This window comes from Plecotus auritus (genome assembly GCF_963455305.1).
Source record: "Plecotus auritus genome assembly, chromosome: 4".
NCBI classification, from domain to species: Eukaryota; Metazoa; Chordata; class Mammalia; order Chiroptera; family Vespertilionidae; genus Plecotus; species Plecotus auritus.
In genome coordinates this window covers 100,047,489-100,066,972 of record NC_137775.1, presented here as the reverse complement: position 1 = coordinate 100,066,972, position 19,484 = coordinate 100,047,489, and the positions used below count along the sequence as shown (strand labels likewise).

General features: G+C 58.7%; 1 protein-coding gene across 1 annotated transcript; it reads left to right on the top strand.

Moving 5' to 3' along the window:
* Positions 1-1,481: 1,481 nt before the first annotated feature.
* Positions 1,482-6,745, top strand: LOC308246746 (gametogenetin-binding protein 1-like; the record flags this gene model as incomplete). The annotated part of the gene is made up of 7 exons (XM_080665128.1): positions 1,482-1,901; positions 2,315-2,370; positions 2,475-2,575; positions 3,055-3,149; positions 3,363-3,486; positions 4,351-4,484; positions 6,692-6,745. The coding sequence occupies 7 exons, from the start codon at positions 1,482-1,484 to the stop codon at positions 6,743-6,745; spliced, it is 984 nt and encodes a 327-aa protein (XP_080521254.1).
* Between the last annotated feature and the right edge of the window lie 12,739 nt (positions 6,746-19,484).

The window sequence follows — 19,484 nt, the reverse complement described above, 5'->3', positions numbered from 1 at the left end:
CGGAATCAACCTGGGGTCCTTCAATCCGCAGGCCAACCTCTATCCACTGAGCCAAACCAGCTCGGACTGGCTTTTTGCATGTAATAAAGCTAGCTGGGGGTGTGGGTGGAGCAGCGCAGTCGTTTGATGGAACCTGGGCAGCACCGGCTGCCCGCTGGCGTGGGTCTCCATAGGACCTAGTGCTGCTCGCTGAACACTGAGCTCCTGGGGGAGGTTAGAAGTCAATACCTGGTGAGAAATTAATGATTGAGACTGATGCACCTTGGCGTGGAGTCAAAAGTACACATGCTAGTTCAAAATATATAAAAACGTCATTTCCACCTGGCCGGGCATGGCTCAGTGGTTGAGTGTTGACTTCTGAACCAGGAGGTCAGGGTTCAGTTCCCATTCAGGGCACATGCCCGGATTGCAGGCTCGATCCTCAGTGGGGGGCATGCAGGAGGCAGCCAATCAATGATTCTCTCTCATCATTGATGTTCCTATCTCTCCCTTTCCTTTCCTCTCTAAAGTCAATAAAAATACATTAAAAACAAAGCAAACAAAAAAAACCCCATCATTGCCAAAACTGGTTTGGCTCAGTGGATAGAGCGTCGGACTGCGGACTGGGGGGCCCCAGGTTCGATTCCGGTCAAGGGCATGTAACTTGGTTGTGGGCACATCCCCGGTGGGGGGTGCGCAGGAGGCAGCTGATCGATGTTTCTGACTATCTATCACTCTTCCTTCCTCTCTGTAAAAAATCAATAAAATATATTTTAAAAAAAAAACAAAAAAAAAAAAACATCATTTCCTACCAGCAAATGGGAAAATGGGCACTGTTTGAGGGACAGAAATGAGCCCTGCCGTCAAATCCAAATACTGGAGGGTCCCCTGGAATTAGCAGTACCCTATAGAGCAATACCACTGAAGGATTTTTTCTGACGTGTAATCGGTATGTATTTTCCATCATATATGTAAAATTTCATGGTAAAACTTAATGAAAGTTTCAATAAAGGAATTCTCTGGGGGAAAAACAAAACAAAACAAGGGAGGTCTGTGTGCCCACCTGGACGCGAGGGAACTGGGTGCCTGGAGGGGAGGGAGGGGAGAGAGGGGAGAGCCCTCTGGCCACAGCCAGGGAAGGACCAGCCAGGTGCAAAGAGGGTGTGCCAAGTCCTCTAGACCCCTTGCCCCCTTCTCAGGGCCCGGATTCCCCAAGCCTCCTCTGCCCACTCCCCACCCACATGCTTCCTCACCAACCACCCGCAGGCTGGCTCCCCATGCCTCCTCCCTGCCTCAGCAACCCCCTGCCCTCTCTGCCCCCAGCCAATCCCCCCACCACGTCCCCCCAACACTCCCCCACTCCCGCCTGCCTGCCCTTTGCCTTCTAGAGCTCCTGGAAGTTTCCAACGGGAGCTTTTAATTTGAAAGCTCCTCCAGTTCTTAAGCAGTTGGTCCTGGGGGGCTGCTACAGCCCCTCCCTCGGAGTCAGGGTCCCTCTCAGGATGGAGAGCCCAGCTCCAACCCCTCGGTCTCGAAATGTGGACCGCTCCTCCATGTTCCGCTTCTTTCGTAGCCTGGTGGGGAGCAAGGGAGGCCCGAAGAGCTCCGATAGGACCCTGCTGGGAGATCAGGAGTGCCCCTTGAAAGAGCAGCATGCTGGGTCCTTGATGATGCACCGCCAGGGGCAAGTCGGGAGGAAGGAGCGCAGGCGGCCCACCCAGGGGCACCGCACCCCCTCTGTGGCCCTACCACAGCGTGATCCCTCGGGGCTGGGGGGCATGGGGGCCCAGACCACCCCCTCCATGAAGGTCTTGAGCGTCATGGCCCCAGGTGTAGAGGTACAGTGGGTGCTGCCCAGAGGAAGCCCAGAGGTCCTGGGCAACCTGTCTGAGAAGGCGCAGAGCGAAGAGGAGGAGGAGGAGGCAGCAGGGGCCCCAGACAGGTGAGGGGCTGGGCTGTGGGTGGTGGGAAGGGGCCTGGGGCAGAGGTATTGGGACAAGGCCTGGATGGACGCTGGGGGTGGTGCCAGGACTGGGAGTCCTTGGAAGGTTGAGGACTGGACAGGGCACCTGGGTGGGCAGGACGGACAACATCAGGGTGAGGAGGCACCGGGAGAGGGGTGTGTTGGGGGGTGTGGAAGGAAGCAGGGATGAGGGTCCTCCCACAAGTGAGGGGGACTCCAGAGGAAAAGGAGTCCTGCTGGGGCTGGAAAGTCGCCTGCGGTGAGGCGGTGCACTGTTCCCACTCCACCTGCCCTCCCCCCAACTCTCTCCCTCCACCTGCCCTCCCCCCCACTCTCTCCCTCCTGGTTCCCACCCCCACCCCCTGCCTCCAGGATGAAGCCCCAGAGGGCCCAGCGGGGAGCTGGGAGCAGGAGGATGGAGGGGTTGAGTAGGGCCTGTGGGAGAGCCTTGGCGGATGTGGGGATATCCGGGGCCTTTACCAAGTCTCTGGGCCCCGCCTCCCACTCTCACCTGACTCTGCTTTGGGATCAGGGGCCACTTTGCCCAAGCCCTGGAGGTGGAGCAGAGGGCCACGGGGCCACTGGAGGTCAGCCCTGAGGCCCTAGCCATGGAGGAGCAGCGTCTGTTGGACGGTGAGTGTGGGCCGCAGGCATGGGGCGGAGCCAGGCATGGGGCGGGGCCAGGCATGGGGCGGAGCCAGGCATGGGGCGGGGTCAGGCATGGGGCGGGGTCAGAAACAGCCCTCTTTTTCGAGGACTCTGCAGGGCTGGGCCGGGAAGGACACAGCCTAAGGGGTGGCTGGAGGCAGGCTGCCTGGAGTCCCAACTGCACTGTGCCAGCTGTGTAATGGCAGCAAATTGCTCAGCCTTTCTGTGTCTCCGTTTCCCCATCCATAAAATGAGAGTGCAGTAGTTCCTACCTCAGAGGGTAGTTGCAAGAATTAAATGAAATGTCCTTTGTAAAGTGCCCAGAACTGTGCCTGGCGCATAGCAGGTGTTTGCTAAAGAAAACCAGGCGGCCTTACCCCCAGCTCAACCTCCAGCTGTCCCCGGCCTGCTGGGCCGAGCCCACCCCCATTGCCGGCTGACGGTCGGGTGACTGCTCTTCACAGGAGAACTCGGGCGGGCTTCTTTGAAGGTGGGGGCAACTCCCTGGAACCACATCCTCACCTTGTACAAGCAGTTTCAGAAACTGGCCATGGCCAAGGTCTGTGGGGCCAAGCTGGGGCAGCGCGGGGGGAGGTTTGGGTGGGGCCCTCCCCGGGCCTACGTGGGTGGGGCCCAGGATGTGAGGCTCTGGCGAGTGGGAGCAGTCCTCTCTTCGCCTCCGGGAGCTGTTCGGCTGCTTTCTGTTTTATGTGGAGGTGGGGCTGCAGGCTGGGGCCCTTCTCACCTGCTCAGTGACCTGGCACACCCTCAGTTGCCTCTCGAGGAGGAAGGTGAGGAAGAGGAAATGGAGGAAGAGGACAGCTCATTCAAGCTCTGTGTCCCAGTCACCCTCCAGTCGCCACTGCATAAGACATTTAGGCCAATAGATACAGTGGGTAAGTGGGGTGCCCCCACCGCCCCTCCCAACACGCCCCAGGCAGCCCCGTTTTCTATGGGCTCATGGGTGCGATACCAGTTCTTACCACCAGGTGGTACCATAGGACATAAGATGACCACCCGGGAAGTTGGCCAGAGAGTGGCTGGGAGGGAGGCCTCGCTCCTGTAGGTAGGGTCCTCCTCCCACGGGGTGTGCCAGACAGCAAGGTGAAGGTTGTGGCTGGGGCTCCGCCTGCACCAGCCTCCCGGCCGGGAATTCCTTTCAGTGGCCACCTCCAGCTCTGGTTTTCCCCCCTGTGTGCACTGCTGTGACAGTGCCCCAGAGGGTGTCCCTGAGGGCAGATGAGAGTGGGGGAGGGCATAATAAGAAGTCCCACTGTTAAACTTTACATAATCATTTCTATGGGCCATCTCCTCTTCTAAGCGCTTTTCACAAAATAATGTGCTGGATTCTGAGGTATGTCTGATACTCGCCACTTCACAGTGGAGAAGCTAGGCACAGAGAAGTTAAGTAACTCACCCAAGATCACAGAGCTAGGAAGTGCCAGAGCTGGGACTCTTACCCAGGAAGTTTGGATGGTTTCAGACCCATGGCTGGAGGGGAGTAGATGTCTGTCCCTCGCATGGTCTCCCAGGAGGTGAGGAGACACACTCATGCTTGCTGGAGGGAGCCCATGGGAAGCGTTTCTTGGGGAGGCGACGTCTGGCTGGCTCCGGGGAATGGGTGAAGAAAGCCCTATGGCTAGGGTGACCAGGGACTGCACGGGGCCAGGATGGGAGCCAGAGCCGCCTCTTCCTTCGGCCTCCAGCAGTTTGCTCCAGCCTACTTCTTCCTGCCCCTTGCCTGTCTCTCTGGCTCTCAGGTTTTGTGGAGTCAGAGTTAAAGAAGCTTCTGGTAGCACAGCAGGAGTCCCGCCGCCGGAAGATGGGCAGCCATGAGGGCCAGGAGCCACTGGTCCAGCCAGAGATCACCCTGGAGGGCATTATGGGTGACCAGGTATGCCACTCTGCCCGAGGACACTGGCAAAAGCAGGACTGGAGGCCTCCCATGGCCCCGGCCCTGGCCCAGGCTCCAGCTCCGCCCCCCACTGCCCGCGTAGGGGAGGCATGATCCCTTCTCGATGGTATTTCTGAGAGTCTGATCCTGACCCCTGCACACACACACTTCCCCATCAGTCTCTCTGTCTCTCATTTCACCCAGAGTCCAAATGTCCACTCTTTTTATTATTATATATATATTTAATATTTTTACTGATTTCAGAGAGGAAGGGAGAGGGAGAGATAGAAACATCAATGATGAGAGAATCGAACCCAGGACCCCTCAGTCTGCAGGCCAACGCTCTATTCACTGAGCAAAACCAGCTAGGGCTATAATTATATTTTTATTGATTTCAGAGAGGAAGAGAGAGATAGAAACATCAATGATGAGAGGGAATCATTGATCGGCTGCCTCCTGCACGCCTCCTACTGGGAATGGAGCCCACAACCTGGGCATGTGCCCTGACCGGAATTGAGCCTGGGACCCTTCAGTTCACAGGCCGATGCTCTATCCATTGAGCCAAACCGGCCAGGACCAAATGTTCACTCTTGAGGCTTAAGTTTGCATCCACTTGCTGTGTGGCCTTGGGGGGGGTGGTCCTTTTCCCTCTCTGAGCATCAGTTTCCTCATCTGAACACGAGGGGACTTGTCTAGGAGGCTTTAAGGCTTTTAGTACATCTGTAACTCACATGATGTTGCTCATTTTCTTTTTCTCTCCCATTCACACCCATGCCTACCCCCCCCCCGCCCCCGCCACACACACACACAGGTGCCAGACAGTGACTCCGCTGGTCACACCACAGACCACCCACTGCCCACCCCTGACATCAGCCTAAGCACTTGGCCTGTCCCAGCTCCTCTGGGTGGGCCTTGATGGCTCTGTTGTGGAAAGATGGGTCGGGGTCATTTCTGCATTAATTCCTACTTATTCATCAGCTCATTCTCCCACTCAGTGGCCACATGCCCCTGTCTGTGTGGTTTACCAAAGGAAAGAGCAGAGGGTTGGGCTCAGCTGGTTAGAGCATCGTCCTGGTACAAGGTTTCGAGTTCAATTCCCGGTCAGGGCACATACAAGAATCAACCAATGGATGCATCAATGAATGGAAAAACAAATTGACCTCTCTCTCTCTCTCTCCTTTCCTCTCTCTCTAAAAATCAATTGAAAAAAAGGAAGGAAGGAAGGAAGGAAGGAAGGAAGGAAGGAAGGAAGGAAAGAAGGAAGGAAGGAAGGAAGGAAGGATGAGCAGCGGGTTGGGAGGCGGGTCTTCAGGCCTCTGCCTGTGAGAGGGCTGCTGGCAATGAAGAGAGTATGGCCATCACCTGCACAGGGCGCTCCTGGGTTAGGGCTCTGGCTTCAGGAGCACAGGCCCGCCAGGGGCTCAGGGCAGCCTTCTCATTGTCCGGAGGCGCCTCACAGGCACCCCTCTGAGCTCTGGGCACAGGGCTGAGCCACCGCATCCCAACCCACATGGGGGTCAGCTTGGCAGGGCCCCTCACCTTTGCCTTTTCCCTCTTCCTCCTCCTCCTCCCCCAGAACCACCCCCTGAGCCTGTCTGCCCCTGCCCAGGGCTCACAGTCCTGGGGTAGCCTGAGCAGCATTGGAGGGGCCTGGGAGTTTCTGGGGGGCGTGGCAAGTGGGGGCTCAGCTCAGCCCTCACTCTGGGGACACAGCTGCCTTGGGAATATGTTCCTCTCGTGGGTGTTTCAGAGGTCTGTTCCCATCACCACCCCACGCCCTTCTCATCTCTCAGGGACACCAAGCCGAGGGGGAAGGGAGCCACCCCCCAACCTTTGGGGAGTGCTGGGGCCCCGGGAGAGGGGCGCTGAGGTGGCTGAGGCCCTAGCCTAGGCTGCAGGGAAGGGTGTGAAGCCCCCTTGGTGTGGTGTCCAGCACAGAGGTGAGGACGGGAGGGCCGTCCGGGTGCTGGACTCCTGGGGTTTTGAAGGAACCCCCCGCCCCCCAGTTGGAGGGAGAAAGGTCCCTCCATTTTATGGGAGAAAGTAGCCCAGGGCGGGTGGGCCTGGGTCAGCTGGGACACGGGGGAGGGTCTGGGAAAGGTGGCCTCAGGTGCTCGTCTGCGGGGGTAGGTGGGAGGTTCTGGGGTGCAGAGCCAGGAGGGGAGCCCAGATGCTGAGGCCCCTTCCTCCCCCCACTCTGCCCCCAGTGCCTGCTCCTCGAGGAGATGGATGACCTGGGAAACTGGCCTCCGAGAGAGTGAGGCAGTGCTGGCAAGTCTGCCCCACCCGGCCCGGACCTGCCCAGGGAGGCAGCCCCTCTCCTTAGGAAACATCCCAGGAGTTCCGGGCCAGGGTCCTGGATAAATGGTGCCCACCGTCTGCGGGTGGCCTGCCAGCAGACTGTCCCCACAATCAGACATGGGCTGTGAGGTTATGAATAAAGCCCAGTTTGACTCCAGCCTGCTTGGTTGTCTGTGGACCCTGCGACTCATCGGCACCCGGAACAAGCTCAGCTAGCCGAGTGGGGGGTGGGGGGGCTCAGTCTAGCCCCCGGTCTGTGCCTGCGGCTGCCGTGCCCTGGGCTCCGGGACAGGTGCGGCGGGTGTCTGGGCGGGAGGATAGGAGGTCTGTGCACCTGGCAGGGGTGGGAAGGACCCTGGCCCAGGCCTGCCCTGCCTGCACGCCCCTGACTTCCCTCCCGCCCCATTCCCAGGCCGGGCTGGTGGCCTCACAGGGAGGATCCGGGAATTCTCCAGCAGGAAGTTCCTGCCCAGCCTGCACAGGGACAAAGCCAGGAAAGCAGCCCTGGGACGCGGGGCCTGCTCGGGGCTGGGCTGGGCAGGTGAAGGGTCCCTGGGGTCCATACAGAGGGCCCCTCCCGCTGCCCTGGGTGCAGCCTCCGGCCAGGATCAGCGCCGCCTCAGGGTCCTGGGCAAGGAGCTCCAGATATCCAGGAGGCCCAGCCCCCCGCCCAGCAGCGAAGGGGGGCGGGAGTTGGAGGCTCACTTCATATGGGATCCGCTTTGGACACCAGGAGGTGCTGTTGTCTGGAGGTGCTGGTGGCTCCCTTCCCTTCCGTGGTCCAAGGCTCTGAGGCTCCAGAGAGAGAGAGAGCACTCACATTGCCCCCAGCTCTTCTCATGGCTGGTCTGGCCTGCTCCATGGGCACCCCCACCCCCACCCCACGTCTAGCCTGACCCTACTGCAGAGCTGAAGTTCAATTTCAGAACATGGCGGCCTCTCTCAATCACGTGACTGATAACAGTTGCTTGTTGGGTGGATGGTGTGTGCGTGGGGTGGTACAGGGAGATAGCAGTGACTGGCCTGTTCCTGCCCAGCCCAGCCAGCGAGGGGGAGTCCCCCCTCCTAGCCCCAGACCATGAGAGCGCAGGTGGCCCACGGCCTTCCTGGCCAGACCCCGCATGCCTGGCTCAGCCATGGGGCTGGGGCCTGGAGGCTGGAGGCCGGGAGTCTGGGCTGCCCCCTGAGTCAGCGGGAAGCAGCCTGTGGCCTTAAGACTCACCTCTGCTCTAATGCTTTCCCCCAGAGACCTGGCTGCTGGGAAGGCTGGTTGCACCTAGACCCCTGCTCTCCCCTGCAGGGACCCCAGAGGACACCTCTCCTTCCCCTTCCTGATCGGCCCCCACCTGGGGCCAGCTGTGCACGGGGTGGGGAGCCCTGGGGCCCAGAGCACAGCAGAACGGAGCTTCGTCTCCTTCCTGGTTGTCCTGGGAGGGGCCCACCTGGGCTCCTGGGTCCAGGCCTGCACCACAGTGGGTCAGGGCAGGCCAGGCCCTCGGCTCAGGCTATGAGGAGTGAGGGGCAGGTCCCTCGGCTCAAAGAGGGGTCTCTTCTCCTTCCTGTCAAGTGAAGGCCATGCCACCTCTGCGTCCACCCCCACCCGCTTCCCACGACCCACGGAGAGGAAGGTGGGGTGGAGGGGGCAGGTGGGGGCAGCTGCCGAGGCAGGAGCAGGAAGCTAGCACCGCAGGGCCTGGCTGGCCTCTCGGGGTCCAGGGCCTAGCTCTGGATGGGTGGCAAGGGCCGTGGGGACAGGGCCTGGGGATGTGCTGTGGGAAGGCCCAGCTCAGGCTCACACGGTGTGGAGAGGCCCTGCATTTCTGAAAGGCTTTGAGGGACCCGCAGGCGCATCTGTGGGTCAGACCTGGGGACTGGGTGGCATTTACAGTTGCTGTCCCATGCCAGGTGGGCACTGCCCTGCTCAGGGTGAGAGGGCTCTGAAACCCGTGAGGATGCCTCTTTTTAACTGGCTCAAATGGGGCGGCGGGGGTGGTGGGGGGGGGGGGCAAACCAGCTGTACTATTTTCCAGGTGAAAAATGAGATGGGGAGCAGACAGGCAGAGGGGAGGGGCCGGGCTGGCTGCAGGTAGGCCCCACACCTCTGAATCTCAGTTCCTACATCTGTGAAATGGGAGAATCGCGGCTTCTGTGGGCTGAAGGAAGTGCTGTGTGGCATGGAAAAAGCATTTATTAAGCATCTACTATACCCCATTCCTATTCCAGGCACTGAGGAATAGAGCAGTGAACAAAACAAAAGAGCCGGGGGGTGGGGGCATGGGTGGGGAGGGGTTTGGGATGGGAATGGGGGGATGAGGACAAATATGTGATACCTTAATCAATAAAGAAATTAAAAAAAAAAAGAGCCTTCACTTTTCTGAGCATTTATCATTTCCAGGGGGATAAATAATAAGCGTAAGCTGTCAGGGAGGGACAAGTGCGATGAGAGATGAGGCAGGGTAACGGAGTGCTATTTCAGACAGCGATGGGGTGTGCAAGCAGGAGCACCAGGGAGGGCGGGAGCGAGGGGTGTGGGGTGGCCTGACAGCAGGAGCTCGGCATGTGCAAATGCCCTGTGGCAGGAGCACCTGGTGGGCTGAGGACCTGAGGACCTGTGTGGCTGGAAGGGAGTGAGTGGGAGGGGAGGCAGGCAGGAAGGGGAAATGGAGTACTTTGCTGAGCTGAATTTTGAGGGGTTATTTCATCAGTGAGAAGTGACGAGATGTGGTTTACCTTCTAAAAGTCTTCCTTGGGCCCTGGCTGGGCAGCTCAGTTGGTTAGAGTGTCGTTCTGATAGGCCGAGGTTGGGTTCCATCCCATCAGGGCACATACAGGAAGCAACCAATGGATGCATCAGTAAGTGGAACAACGAACTGATGCCTCTCTCTCTCTCTCTCTCTCTCCCCTCTCTCAAAAATCAATTTTAAAAACTCTCCCCTGAGTGGGGAAGAAGCTGCGGTGGGCGGGCGGGGGGAGGGAGTGGAGCAGGGAGGTCCTTTGGGAGGCTTGGGGCTGCGGGGGGAGGGGGGTCGCACCACTGTCTTCAGCACTAGGAGCACCTTTGTACCTTGTGCAGTGAAATACCCACCTCTGCCCCAGAGGCTGGAGAGGAAGAGGGGTGACCTTGGGGTGTGGGGCCCCAGAAGGTTCCATTGAAGGCAAGTGGGCAGCTGATCATGTGTGGGCAACTTTGGCGTGTGTGTGTGTGTGTGTGTGTGTGTGTGAGAGAGAGAGAGAGAGACTTCGGGATGCGGGGGAGGCGGCAGGGGGTGGTTGGCACCAGCAGGGTGTGTGCTCGCTGATGCGTAGCAAACGCGTCCGTGGAGGATAGGCTGGGCCAACGTGGGAGCCACTGAACCCTGGTGCTTCCACTCCCTGCGGCCCTGACCCCGGGCGGGCCCAGGCTGGAGCTGGGCGCGTCTGCTGATTTAACCTGCCCATAGACCAAGGATCACAGTCACCTCTCGCGTGAAATTTATAGCCGGGGGTGTGGGTAACAACAGACCCCAACAACAAAAATCAGATGATGTTGCTGTAACACAGGTTTGGAGACTGCACACGAGAAGCAGGGAGGCACCCTTGGGCCTCAGGGAGGAGGCTTGTGGTTTGGGCCTGTAGGAGGAGGAAAGGGGGGATTTGACAGGCGAAGGGAAGGGACAGGCCATGCCTGCCAGGGCACAGCCTGCACTGTGACCCCACTGTCCACCTCTCTCCCTGAGCCAGGACCACCTGCCCGCCCACCCCCCACCCCGCACCGGCTTGTTCAGGCCACCTCCTCATGTTTAACCCATTGCTCCCTGCCGTCCACCCCTCTTCACACTTGCATTCTCAGTGCTTTGCTGGGGCCCAAACCCAGCCACAGCTTCCCGATCCTCTCAGGCCTCTGCCCATCACTGCCAGTCTACCCCGCTGCCCTCGACCGCCCCCACCCATTCTGTAGAGCTCAGCTCCCCAGCGCTTCCTGGAATCCTCCCAGCTCCTAGGCTAGGGGACCAATGGGACCCGCTCTCCCCTGCCCTGATGGACAGACACACCGTGAAGGCCGGCCTGGGGACTTGTCTCCCTGTCTGAAATGTCCAGCATGGCGGCTCACCATGGAATGAGCGAGGGAGGGCAGGAGGAGGAGGCACGCTGCAGAGCTGGAGAGGCAGCAGGGCTTGGCATTTACCCTCAGGCCAGTGGGAGCCACAGAGGGTTGTAAAGCTGGGAGGGTGGCATGGTAGGGTGTACCATGGAGGATGGAGTAGGGAGCAGTGGCTTCAGGACGCTGTCACAAGTGTCCCAGTGAAAGGGGCTGAGCCTGCACTGGGACAGGGGCAGCGGGGGAGACAGGAGGGCACTTGGGCAGTGGATCTCAGCCGGGGCAGTTCTGTCTGCCAGGCAACATCTGGAGACATTTTTGGTTTGTCACACTTGGCGGGGCGGTGGTGCGGGGGAGGGGGTTTGCTGCCAGCGTCTCGTGGGTAGAGGCCTCTCTATTGTGGGCTTCCTCACCTTTAAAAGGCATTGGGAAGGTTAAACGGGTCAATACATGTTCAGTGTTTGACAGATATTTAGAAATGTTAAGCACAAGGTAACAGGAGCTACTGTGACTTAAAACATCAATCCTCTGTTCAAAGTTCTGCACTGGCTCCCCATCGCCCAGGTGAGACCTGAAGCCCTGCCGAGGTCTGACAGGACCCCACGTCCCACTCCCTCCCCGCGTCCCGCCCCCTCCCCGCATCCGCTCCCTCTCCCTCTCCATCTCCTCCTCCTGCTGTCCCCTTGCTCTGTGTGCTGGGGCCAAAGGCCACACTCAGCCTACTCCTGCCTCAGGGCCTTTGCACCTACTGTTGCCTCTACCTGGAGGCTCTGCCCCAGGAATTCATGTGATCCACTTCCTCAACTCCTTGAGGTCTTTGTTTAGCTGTCACCTTCTAGGGGGGTATTTATTAACCACTTATGTTTAAAAAATCCCACCTTCCCTCTCCCCACAATCGGCTGTCTTCCTGTGCCCCTGTGCTGCCTGCCTGGCCCTGGACATGGCACCGCTGGCCTAGGCAGATGGCCAGGCCTGAACAAAGTGTCCTTTGCTGGCAATAGCTGCCCCTTCCAGGAAGTGCCTGAGGTCCTGGGCGGGCTCTGGAGTGGGCGCAGGGCTGGCTGGGCAGTCACCTGCCCAGAGAGCAGTCAGAGGAGAAGAGGCAGGGCCAGAGGCCAGGCAGGCTCCTGCCCACCACCAGTTCCAACACCCCACTCCTTATTCACTGAACCAACCTTGACCGAGAGCCTGCTGGGGGTACAGCTGTGCACGAGTCCTTGCCCTGGTGGGGATGAGGGAGACCGGGTAGCAGGCTGCCACACAGGGACCCTGGCCCGCCGTGGGCACTTCGCCTGGGATGCTGTGGGATGGGCTAGGGCTAGAAGCCTAGAGCAGCTTCTGAGACCATGGGGACAGGTGGGGCACTAAAGGGGTATCTCACCTCCTGGCCTCAGGGAGGGTTTGGGGGGACCATGGGTTTGTTCAGGCTTCCCTGACACACCCCACCTCTCCCCCATCCGCAGGTGTTTTCATGGCTGACTGCTGCTTGGAAGCTGTCAATGGTTCCTATTGATTGGCCACAGCTCAGCTTCTCAAGAGCCCTGAACCCCAAGGCCCCAGAACCGGAGTCTCAGCCCCTCCCACCCCCACAGGACCCCTTCTTGCTCAAGACACACTCTTGACTTGGCCCCGCCCTCCCAAAGCCCTTTCCTCCCCGTGGCCCTGCCTCGACTTTCCCATGGTACCTGCCAAGCCTGTGTCCTAGGTCACAGAGCGTAATACCTTCTACAGGGTACAGGAGCCCTCTCAAATGCACCCACACTCACGAGTGTGCCACGCACGCACACACACACACTCACTCACTCAAATATCCTGGGGCACGTCCCCAGACCCACCCCATACCTCCACAGGCTGCTGCCCAGCCCTGCTCAGGGCCTGAGGACGCCTGGTCTTCACTGTGACGGACAGGCATGAGGGCAGAGGCAGGTGCTGAGTGCAGAGCTCTCAATTCTCAGGGCCTCAGTCTTCAAATCTGTAGAGTGGATGCTGGCTTGAGGCCTCTTGGTGTCTCCCGGGACCTGTGATCTATGAGGTCCCGGTTAGCACAGGGAAAGAGCCCTGTTCTGAGATGTTACCATAGTTTAAAAACATGGCCCAGCATCCTTTGGCACACTTCTGGGGAGGGATGGGTTTTTGTCCTTCTCCCTGGAATCTGGGAGGGCTGTGACTGCCTCCATCAACAAAGGACAGTGGCAGTGACACGAGGGGACTGTGGAGGCCAAGTTATAAAAGGCCACACAGGTTCCACCTGCTTCTCTTGGAACCCTTGCTCTGGGATGAGCCCGCCCAGTAGGGAGTCAGACCGCCCTGAGACCCACCTGCAGGCGCCGAGCGCTGCTCTTCTCCACAGCCCCGCCCCACGGCTCCACAGCCCCGCCCCACGGCTCCACAGCCCCGCCCCCAGCTCCACAGCCCCGCCCCCAGCTCCCACCAAGCCAGCCTCACGGAGCCTTCCAGAGGACTCCTGCCCCAGCCAACTCTCATAGCAATCACATGAGACCCCAGTGGGAGCTGCCAGCCAGGCCCTTCCCCAGTTCTCGACCCATAAAACCATGAGCAAAATAAAATGGCTATTGTTTCACTCCACTAAGTTTGGGATAACTTGTTTTGTAGCAACAGTAATCAGAACACTGCCCCCACACCTTTCCTGCTTCTTCTATTGGTCCCCTTCCCACCTGGTGTCCAAGTCGAAGGCCTGGAGCTCAGAATTCCACCGGGAGCTCCCTGGGCTCAGGATTCCACGGGGAGCTGGCCCACCTGCCCCTGGAATGGCTGGCTAACCCTGGGAATGGCCAGCCAAGCCTCTGTTAACGTAAACAAAACATTCAAATCTGTAAAGAATTTTTGTGAGTTTATTTGAGCCAAACATATGCTGGGAAGCAGAACCTCAACGAATTGCGGTAATGCTCCGGAGAATGGCGGGTTACATCTGTATTTATACATTGCAATCAAAGGAAGGGACGTAGGTGGGTTACATGAAGTCCATTGGTGATAGACTAGAGAAGCAGGGGGGAATGAGGGTGGGGGGAAGCAAAACGGGTGTGTGTGTGTGTGTGTGTGTGTGTGTGTGTGTGTGTGTGTGGCAACCCCAGGGACTGGATAAAAGGTAAAATGATAGACACATACTTAGGTGGGTGCAGGAACAATTAACATGATAATGAAGGAATTTGTGGCATCTGTCCTGACACCCAGCACATTAGGTTGTGCCCCAAGGGGTCCAGAAAAAGGGAAGTTACAAGTTACCCAGACATTTCAAGGGTGTGTTACCATAGATGCAAAAAGACAGATAGGCTCAGTTAAGGTAAAGGTTGACCTTGTCAGTGAAGATACCAGCATAGGACATAACTGCCCACTATAACTGCTTTTATTTATTTTTTTTAAATATATTTTATTGATATTTTACAGAGAGGAAGGGAGAGGGATAGAGAGTTAGAAACATTGATGAGAGAGAAACATTGATCAGCTGCCTCCTGCACATCTCCTACCGGGGATGTGCCGGTAATCAAGGTACATGCCCTTGACAAGAATCGAACCTGGGACCCTTCAGTCCGCAGGCCGACGCTCTATCCACTGAGCCAAACTGATTAGGGCTATAACTGCTTTTAGTTAAAGTTTAATTTCAGACCATCCTTTGTGGTTACTTTAGGTCTTTGAGTATGCAAGACTGCCATGCAGGCCTCCCTGAGCTTGTGAGGTCAGCATGTGGCCCCTTTCCTTTCGCCTCACTACCCATCCCCGAATCTCCAGTCCTGGACAGCCTAGCAGTTCTCCCTGCTGTCTAACCGCTTTTCTTCCTGCTGTGCATTGGTCTGTGGGGAAAAAGAAGGTGCTAATGAATCACGGGGCATTGGAGTCCGGGCAGCGCAGCTTCCTGTGGCCCACAGGCCGCGCCCACAGAACTGTCCTGTGTGGGGAGGCGCACCTGGCTCAGGGTGGAGGGAGCCCGGAGGACACAGAGGAAAGGTCTACGTGGCTGCTGATGGTGGAGGCTGGAGGCACAGGCCTGGGTGGAGTCGCTGTCCCACCTGGGAGGCTCCTCCCAGCCACCGCTGAGGAGGGCCCAGGGCAGGGTCCCCGAGGGCAAAGGAGCAGCCCTCTGTGACCTAACTACCCTGGAACCAAGACCCTCCCAGGTCCCTGCTGTGATCTCTGCAGAGTGAAGGTTGAGCCTCCAGGCTCTGGGGTCAGGCAGGCCCGGGTTTGAGTCCCACCTGTCACTTACTAGCTGTGTGACACGGTCCCTCACCCCCTGAGCTTTCCTTATCTGCAAAATAGGGACGCAAGGCTCCACAGACTGTAGGATGGCTGAGTTTGCTCCCAGGAGGGAGCGATCCATTTGCTGTCCCCTCAGCCCTGGGAGCCTCAGTCTCGTCATCTGTAAGATGGCAAGGATGGGGCCAGACTAATGCCCTAATGCAGCCACAGCACCACTTAGGGGTGGGCGGCAGGTGTGGGCAACGGCTGATCACTGCTTCCCCTCCTGGCTCCAGCCCCAGTGCTTGCCTTGGGGACCCTTCCTCTCTGCTCTGAGGGCTGGCTGATGTGCCTGGGCTGCTCTGGGAGTGGCTGCGTTTAGAAAGAGGGTGTAGAATGATGGCAATGCCAACCAATGGAGGGAGCTGCTGAGAGGCAGGGGCAGGGGCCCGGGCCTCGGGGAGCCCTCACCCTACTGCCCTGTGCAGGGCCCTGCACACAGCACAGACTCAATCAAGATTTGTCCAGGGCTGGACACAGACCTCCTCACCAGGCGGCTTGCCCCCCAAGGTCCAAGGCTGGGTTTGTTCCCTTCAAACCAGAGCACTCCTTCCAGAGAGAAGCGGGCCCAGCGCTGAGGGCCCAGACCCAAGGGCTCCTGCAGAGCCCAGGCCTCAGGAAGGCAGTGCCTGCTCAGCACTGTAAGGTGCTCCTGAGCCTCCTAGGCTGCCTGCAGTCTGTGGCCTGGGTGGAGTGGGCTGCACCTCCAGGCCTCAGCACAGCTCAGTCTTCCTCTCAGGCTGGCCTGAAGCAGGGGGTGGGGGAGAGGCTGATGGCTCAGCCCAGGAATCCCTCTCTCCCCGGCTGCTCTCCATCTGGCCAGCAGCCTCCCCCGCTGCCGCCCGGACAAGGGCTCCAGTGTCTGCTTAGCTCCAGGGCACACAGCAGCCCTTTCTCTCCTACCCTGCAGAGCGCCTTGGCTGTGACCCCTCCCTGCCCTCTGGAAGGACACGGCACACCCAATGCTGCATGACCTCTTCCTTCTGAATGTTCCAGAGACAGGGGGCAAACCTGGTGTAGGAGCAGGTCTGTGTGGAGGCTGAACCCCTTTATTTTGGCCATTCTGAGCTTTGGCTAGCAGCTGGACAAAGGCAGTTCACAGGCCTGGGTCCTGCCAGGTGGGCGTGGGACGCAGTTGGCGGCCAGGGCCCAGCCCAGGTGCACTCGGCGGGCGTCATCCGTGTCTCCTGCCAGACAAAGGCTGTGCCTGCCTGGCCCTGGCCTCGGGGAGGGTTTTCACGCTGGCCCCTTTCCCCGAAAGGATCACAGGGCTGCTCTTCGCCCACCCCCACCTGCCGGCCTGCTGACAGGTGAGTGGAGAGGCCTGGGCGGCTTCCCCTCAAGGTGCAGGGCTCCTTTCCTGAGTCTGGAAAGAGGAGGAATTGCCTGAGGCCCCTCTCTTCCCAGGGGCTCCTTCAAGCCTCATAGGCAACTGGAAATTGGAATTAAACAGCCTCCATGTAACCTCCACCGCTTCCCAATTCAAGTGCAGAACTCAGGGCGGGGGGGTGCAGCCCAGCCCAGCCCAGCCCAGCCTCCTGTACCCTCACAGCCAGTGCCCCTAATGGGCACTCAAAATGGATTGTTCTTTGGGGATGGGACTCGGAGACCTGATTTATGGAGAACTCAATAAAACGTTCTGTCTCATACCTGTCCCCTGCTTGGTCGTCCTATAAAACAAGTTCCACTGTCAGGTTGTCATTTTTCAGAAGCTCAAGCACTTCTCTTTTTAAAAAATGTTTGTATTGATTTTAGAGAGGGAGGGAGGGAGGGAGAGGGAGAGAGAAACGTGGATTGGCTGCCTCGTGCACTCCCCCTATCGGGGCTGGAGCTGCCACCCAGGCAGGTGGCCTGACCAGAAATCGAACTGGCTACCTTTTGGTGCGTGAGATGACGCTCAACCAACTGGGCCGCACCGGCCAGGGCTCCAGCCAGCACTTCTCTTTACTGAGAACCCTGAAGACTACGAAGATAAAGACAATAAAGATAATATTTGCTGACTGAGCTGAGTGTTTTACAAAGTAGTTACTTATGCTAGATGGTCTCCATTCAGCACCCCCAGGCCCACTGACCTCTCTCCTGAGCGGGCTCTGTGTCCTGGGAGGCCGCCCTGAATTCCCTGGGCTCCCTGGCCCTCTGAGCCAATGGGAGGCACTGGTAAGAGGAGGAGAGAGCAGTGCGATGTTGGTTCTGTTCATCCTTGTCAGCCTGGGGGGCACCAGCCCTGCAGTTGCTAGCTCCAGGGCCCTTCCCCTGCGCACACCTCTGCCAGCCTGCCATTCACGCCTCCCTTCAGCGGCCTGCGGCGGGTGTACAGCTCGGCACTCTTATTGTTCACACTGAGCTCTTATTGTTCACACTGAGCGAGCCGGCAGCTGCTCTGTACATCTGGCAAGTGGCTGAGCAGGACTCGTGGTTCTCGCTTCTCACTGACTGTGGAGGTGCTCAGGGCAGGGTCACACCTCACCTGCCAGCCAACCCCTCAGGGCAGAGGAGGGGCAAGGACAGAAGCAAGGCGTTGGCTTCAGGACTCCACAACCAGGGGGCTTTTCCCTCAAGAGGACAGAGATAGAAGGGGGAGGGGATGGTGCCTTCTTCTGTGACTAGAAGGAATCCCAGCAATGGATTCTTTATCTCTTTCTCCACCAGCCCAGGACCACGTGTGGGGCTCAGCTGGCCGCCCTCCTATTGGCTTCTCCTGTCCCTTGCATGTGGTAGGGGTCAGCATCATCTGAAATAAATGATATGACACTGAGGACTGGCGCCTGGGGGTGGGTGGAGCCAACAGAACAAGTCTGTCTCCCTCCAGGTTCCCCGAGAGAGTGTGAGTGAGAGTGTGTGAGTGAGTGAGAGTGTGTGAGTGAGAGTGAGTGTGTGAGTGAGAGTGTGTGAGTGTGTGTGAGTGTGTGAGTGAGAGTGTGTGAGTGATTGTGCATGAGTGAGTGTGTGAGCATGTGAGTGAGAGTGTGTAAGTGAGTGAGAGTGTGTGAGAGTGAGTCTGTGAGTGAGAGTGCATGAGTGAGTGTGTGAGTGAGAATGTGTGAGAGTGTGTGAGAGTGAGTGAGAGTGTGTGAGAGTGTGTGAGTGAGAGTGAGTATAGGAGGGAGAGGGAGAGTGTGTGAGGGAGAGTGAAGGCTCCTGGGTGGCAGCCCTGGCTGTGGTAGGTACTTACCGTGGGCTGGGGGCCGCCCAGGGCCGCTTATGGCATGGGGAAGGAATTCTCTGGGAACCCAGCAGGCCTGGGCGGGCCCCACCCCCACCCACAGGGTGACCGGCTGGGTGGCTGCTGCACTGAGTCAGTCCTCTGGCCTGGCCCTGCCCCACCCATCCTGGCTCTGCTGCCACAGCACAGTGAGGGGCAGAAAGGCCTTGAGAACTCCGTTTGCTGTCTGCCCCAAACACGCGATGGCACGCGGGCTCGGCTCTGTCTCCCAGCCACAGCTGGGGACGGTCAGAGCCACACCTGGGAGGCGATGTGGACTCTGTGCAAGAGGAACCTGCTAAGTCACACAGTGGAGCCGGGAGCAGATGGCCGAAGGCAGCTGCGTGGAGTGGGGTGTGTGGTGGAGGAGGCCCAGGGCTGCGCTGGCGCTCTTCCCACACTCCTGGCATCTCATACGTGCCCCCACCCTCCACACGCTGTGCTTTCCTCTGAGTCCAGGAAGAGGGTCTGAGCAGCACCCCTCCCCGCCTGCCCAGGCCCAGGCTGGATGGAGACAGCAGGAGAGGCTCCTGCAGGCCTTCCTGAGGGCTCGTGGAGCTTGGGGGTGATGCTGTGAGCATCTTTATTCTTACTTCTTTGGGTTATAGGTTGTACATCCACACAGTACAAAACTCAAATGTTTAAATAAGAGATATGGTAAAAAGCACCTCCCCCCAGCCAGCCCCGCCCCGCAGTTCCCTTTCTAGGAGCCCCTGCAGCACTGGCTCCCTGGGTCCTGTGGGACACCCCACCATGAGTCAGGGCCAGCCTGGACCAGGCCGACTGGTTGCCATGGGGAGGGTGGTAGCCTCATTTCGGGGCCTTAACAGTACGCCACCAAGCCACGCAGGAGGGGTGAGGCCCATCCGTTTCTCCTTTCCAACTGCTTAACGCACTTCTGGCAGCTCCCCACTTCCCACTTGGGGGACCCAGGCACCTGACACCCCAAGCTGGCACTCCCGCAGTTGCCCTTTATCTCTGGATATAATTTGTACGCTTTCCCCACCCGCTTTCTCCTTGACAGTTCAATTCTACCCAGATTGTTAACCTGTAACAGGCCCAGCCTGGCCTGGCGACAGAGTGCAGTGACACAGCCTCCCATACAGCAGCTCAAGATCTAGGGGGAGGACGGAGAGAGGAGAGGCCGTCATAGTCCCAGGTGCCC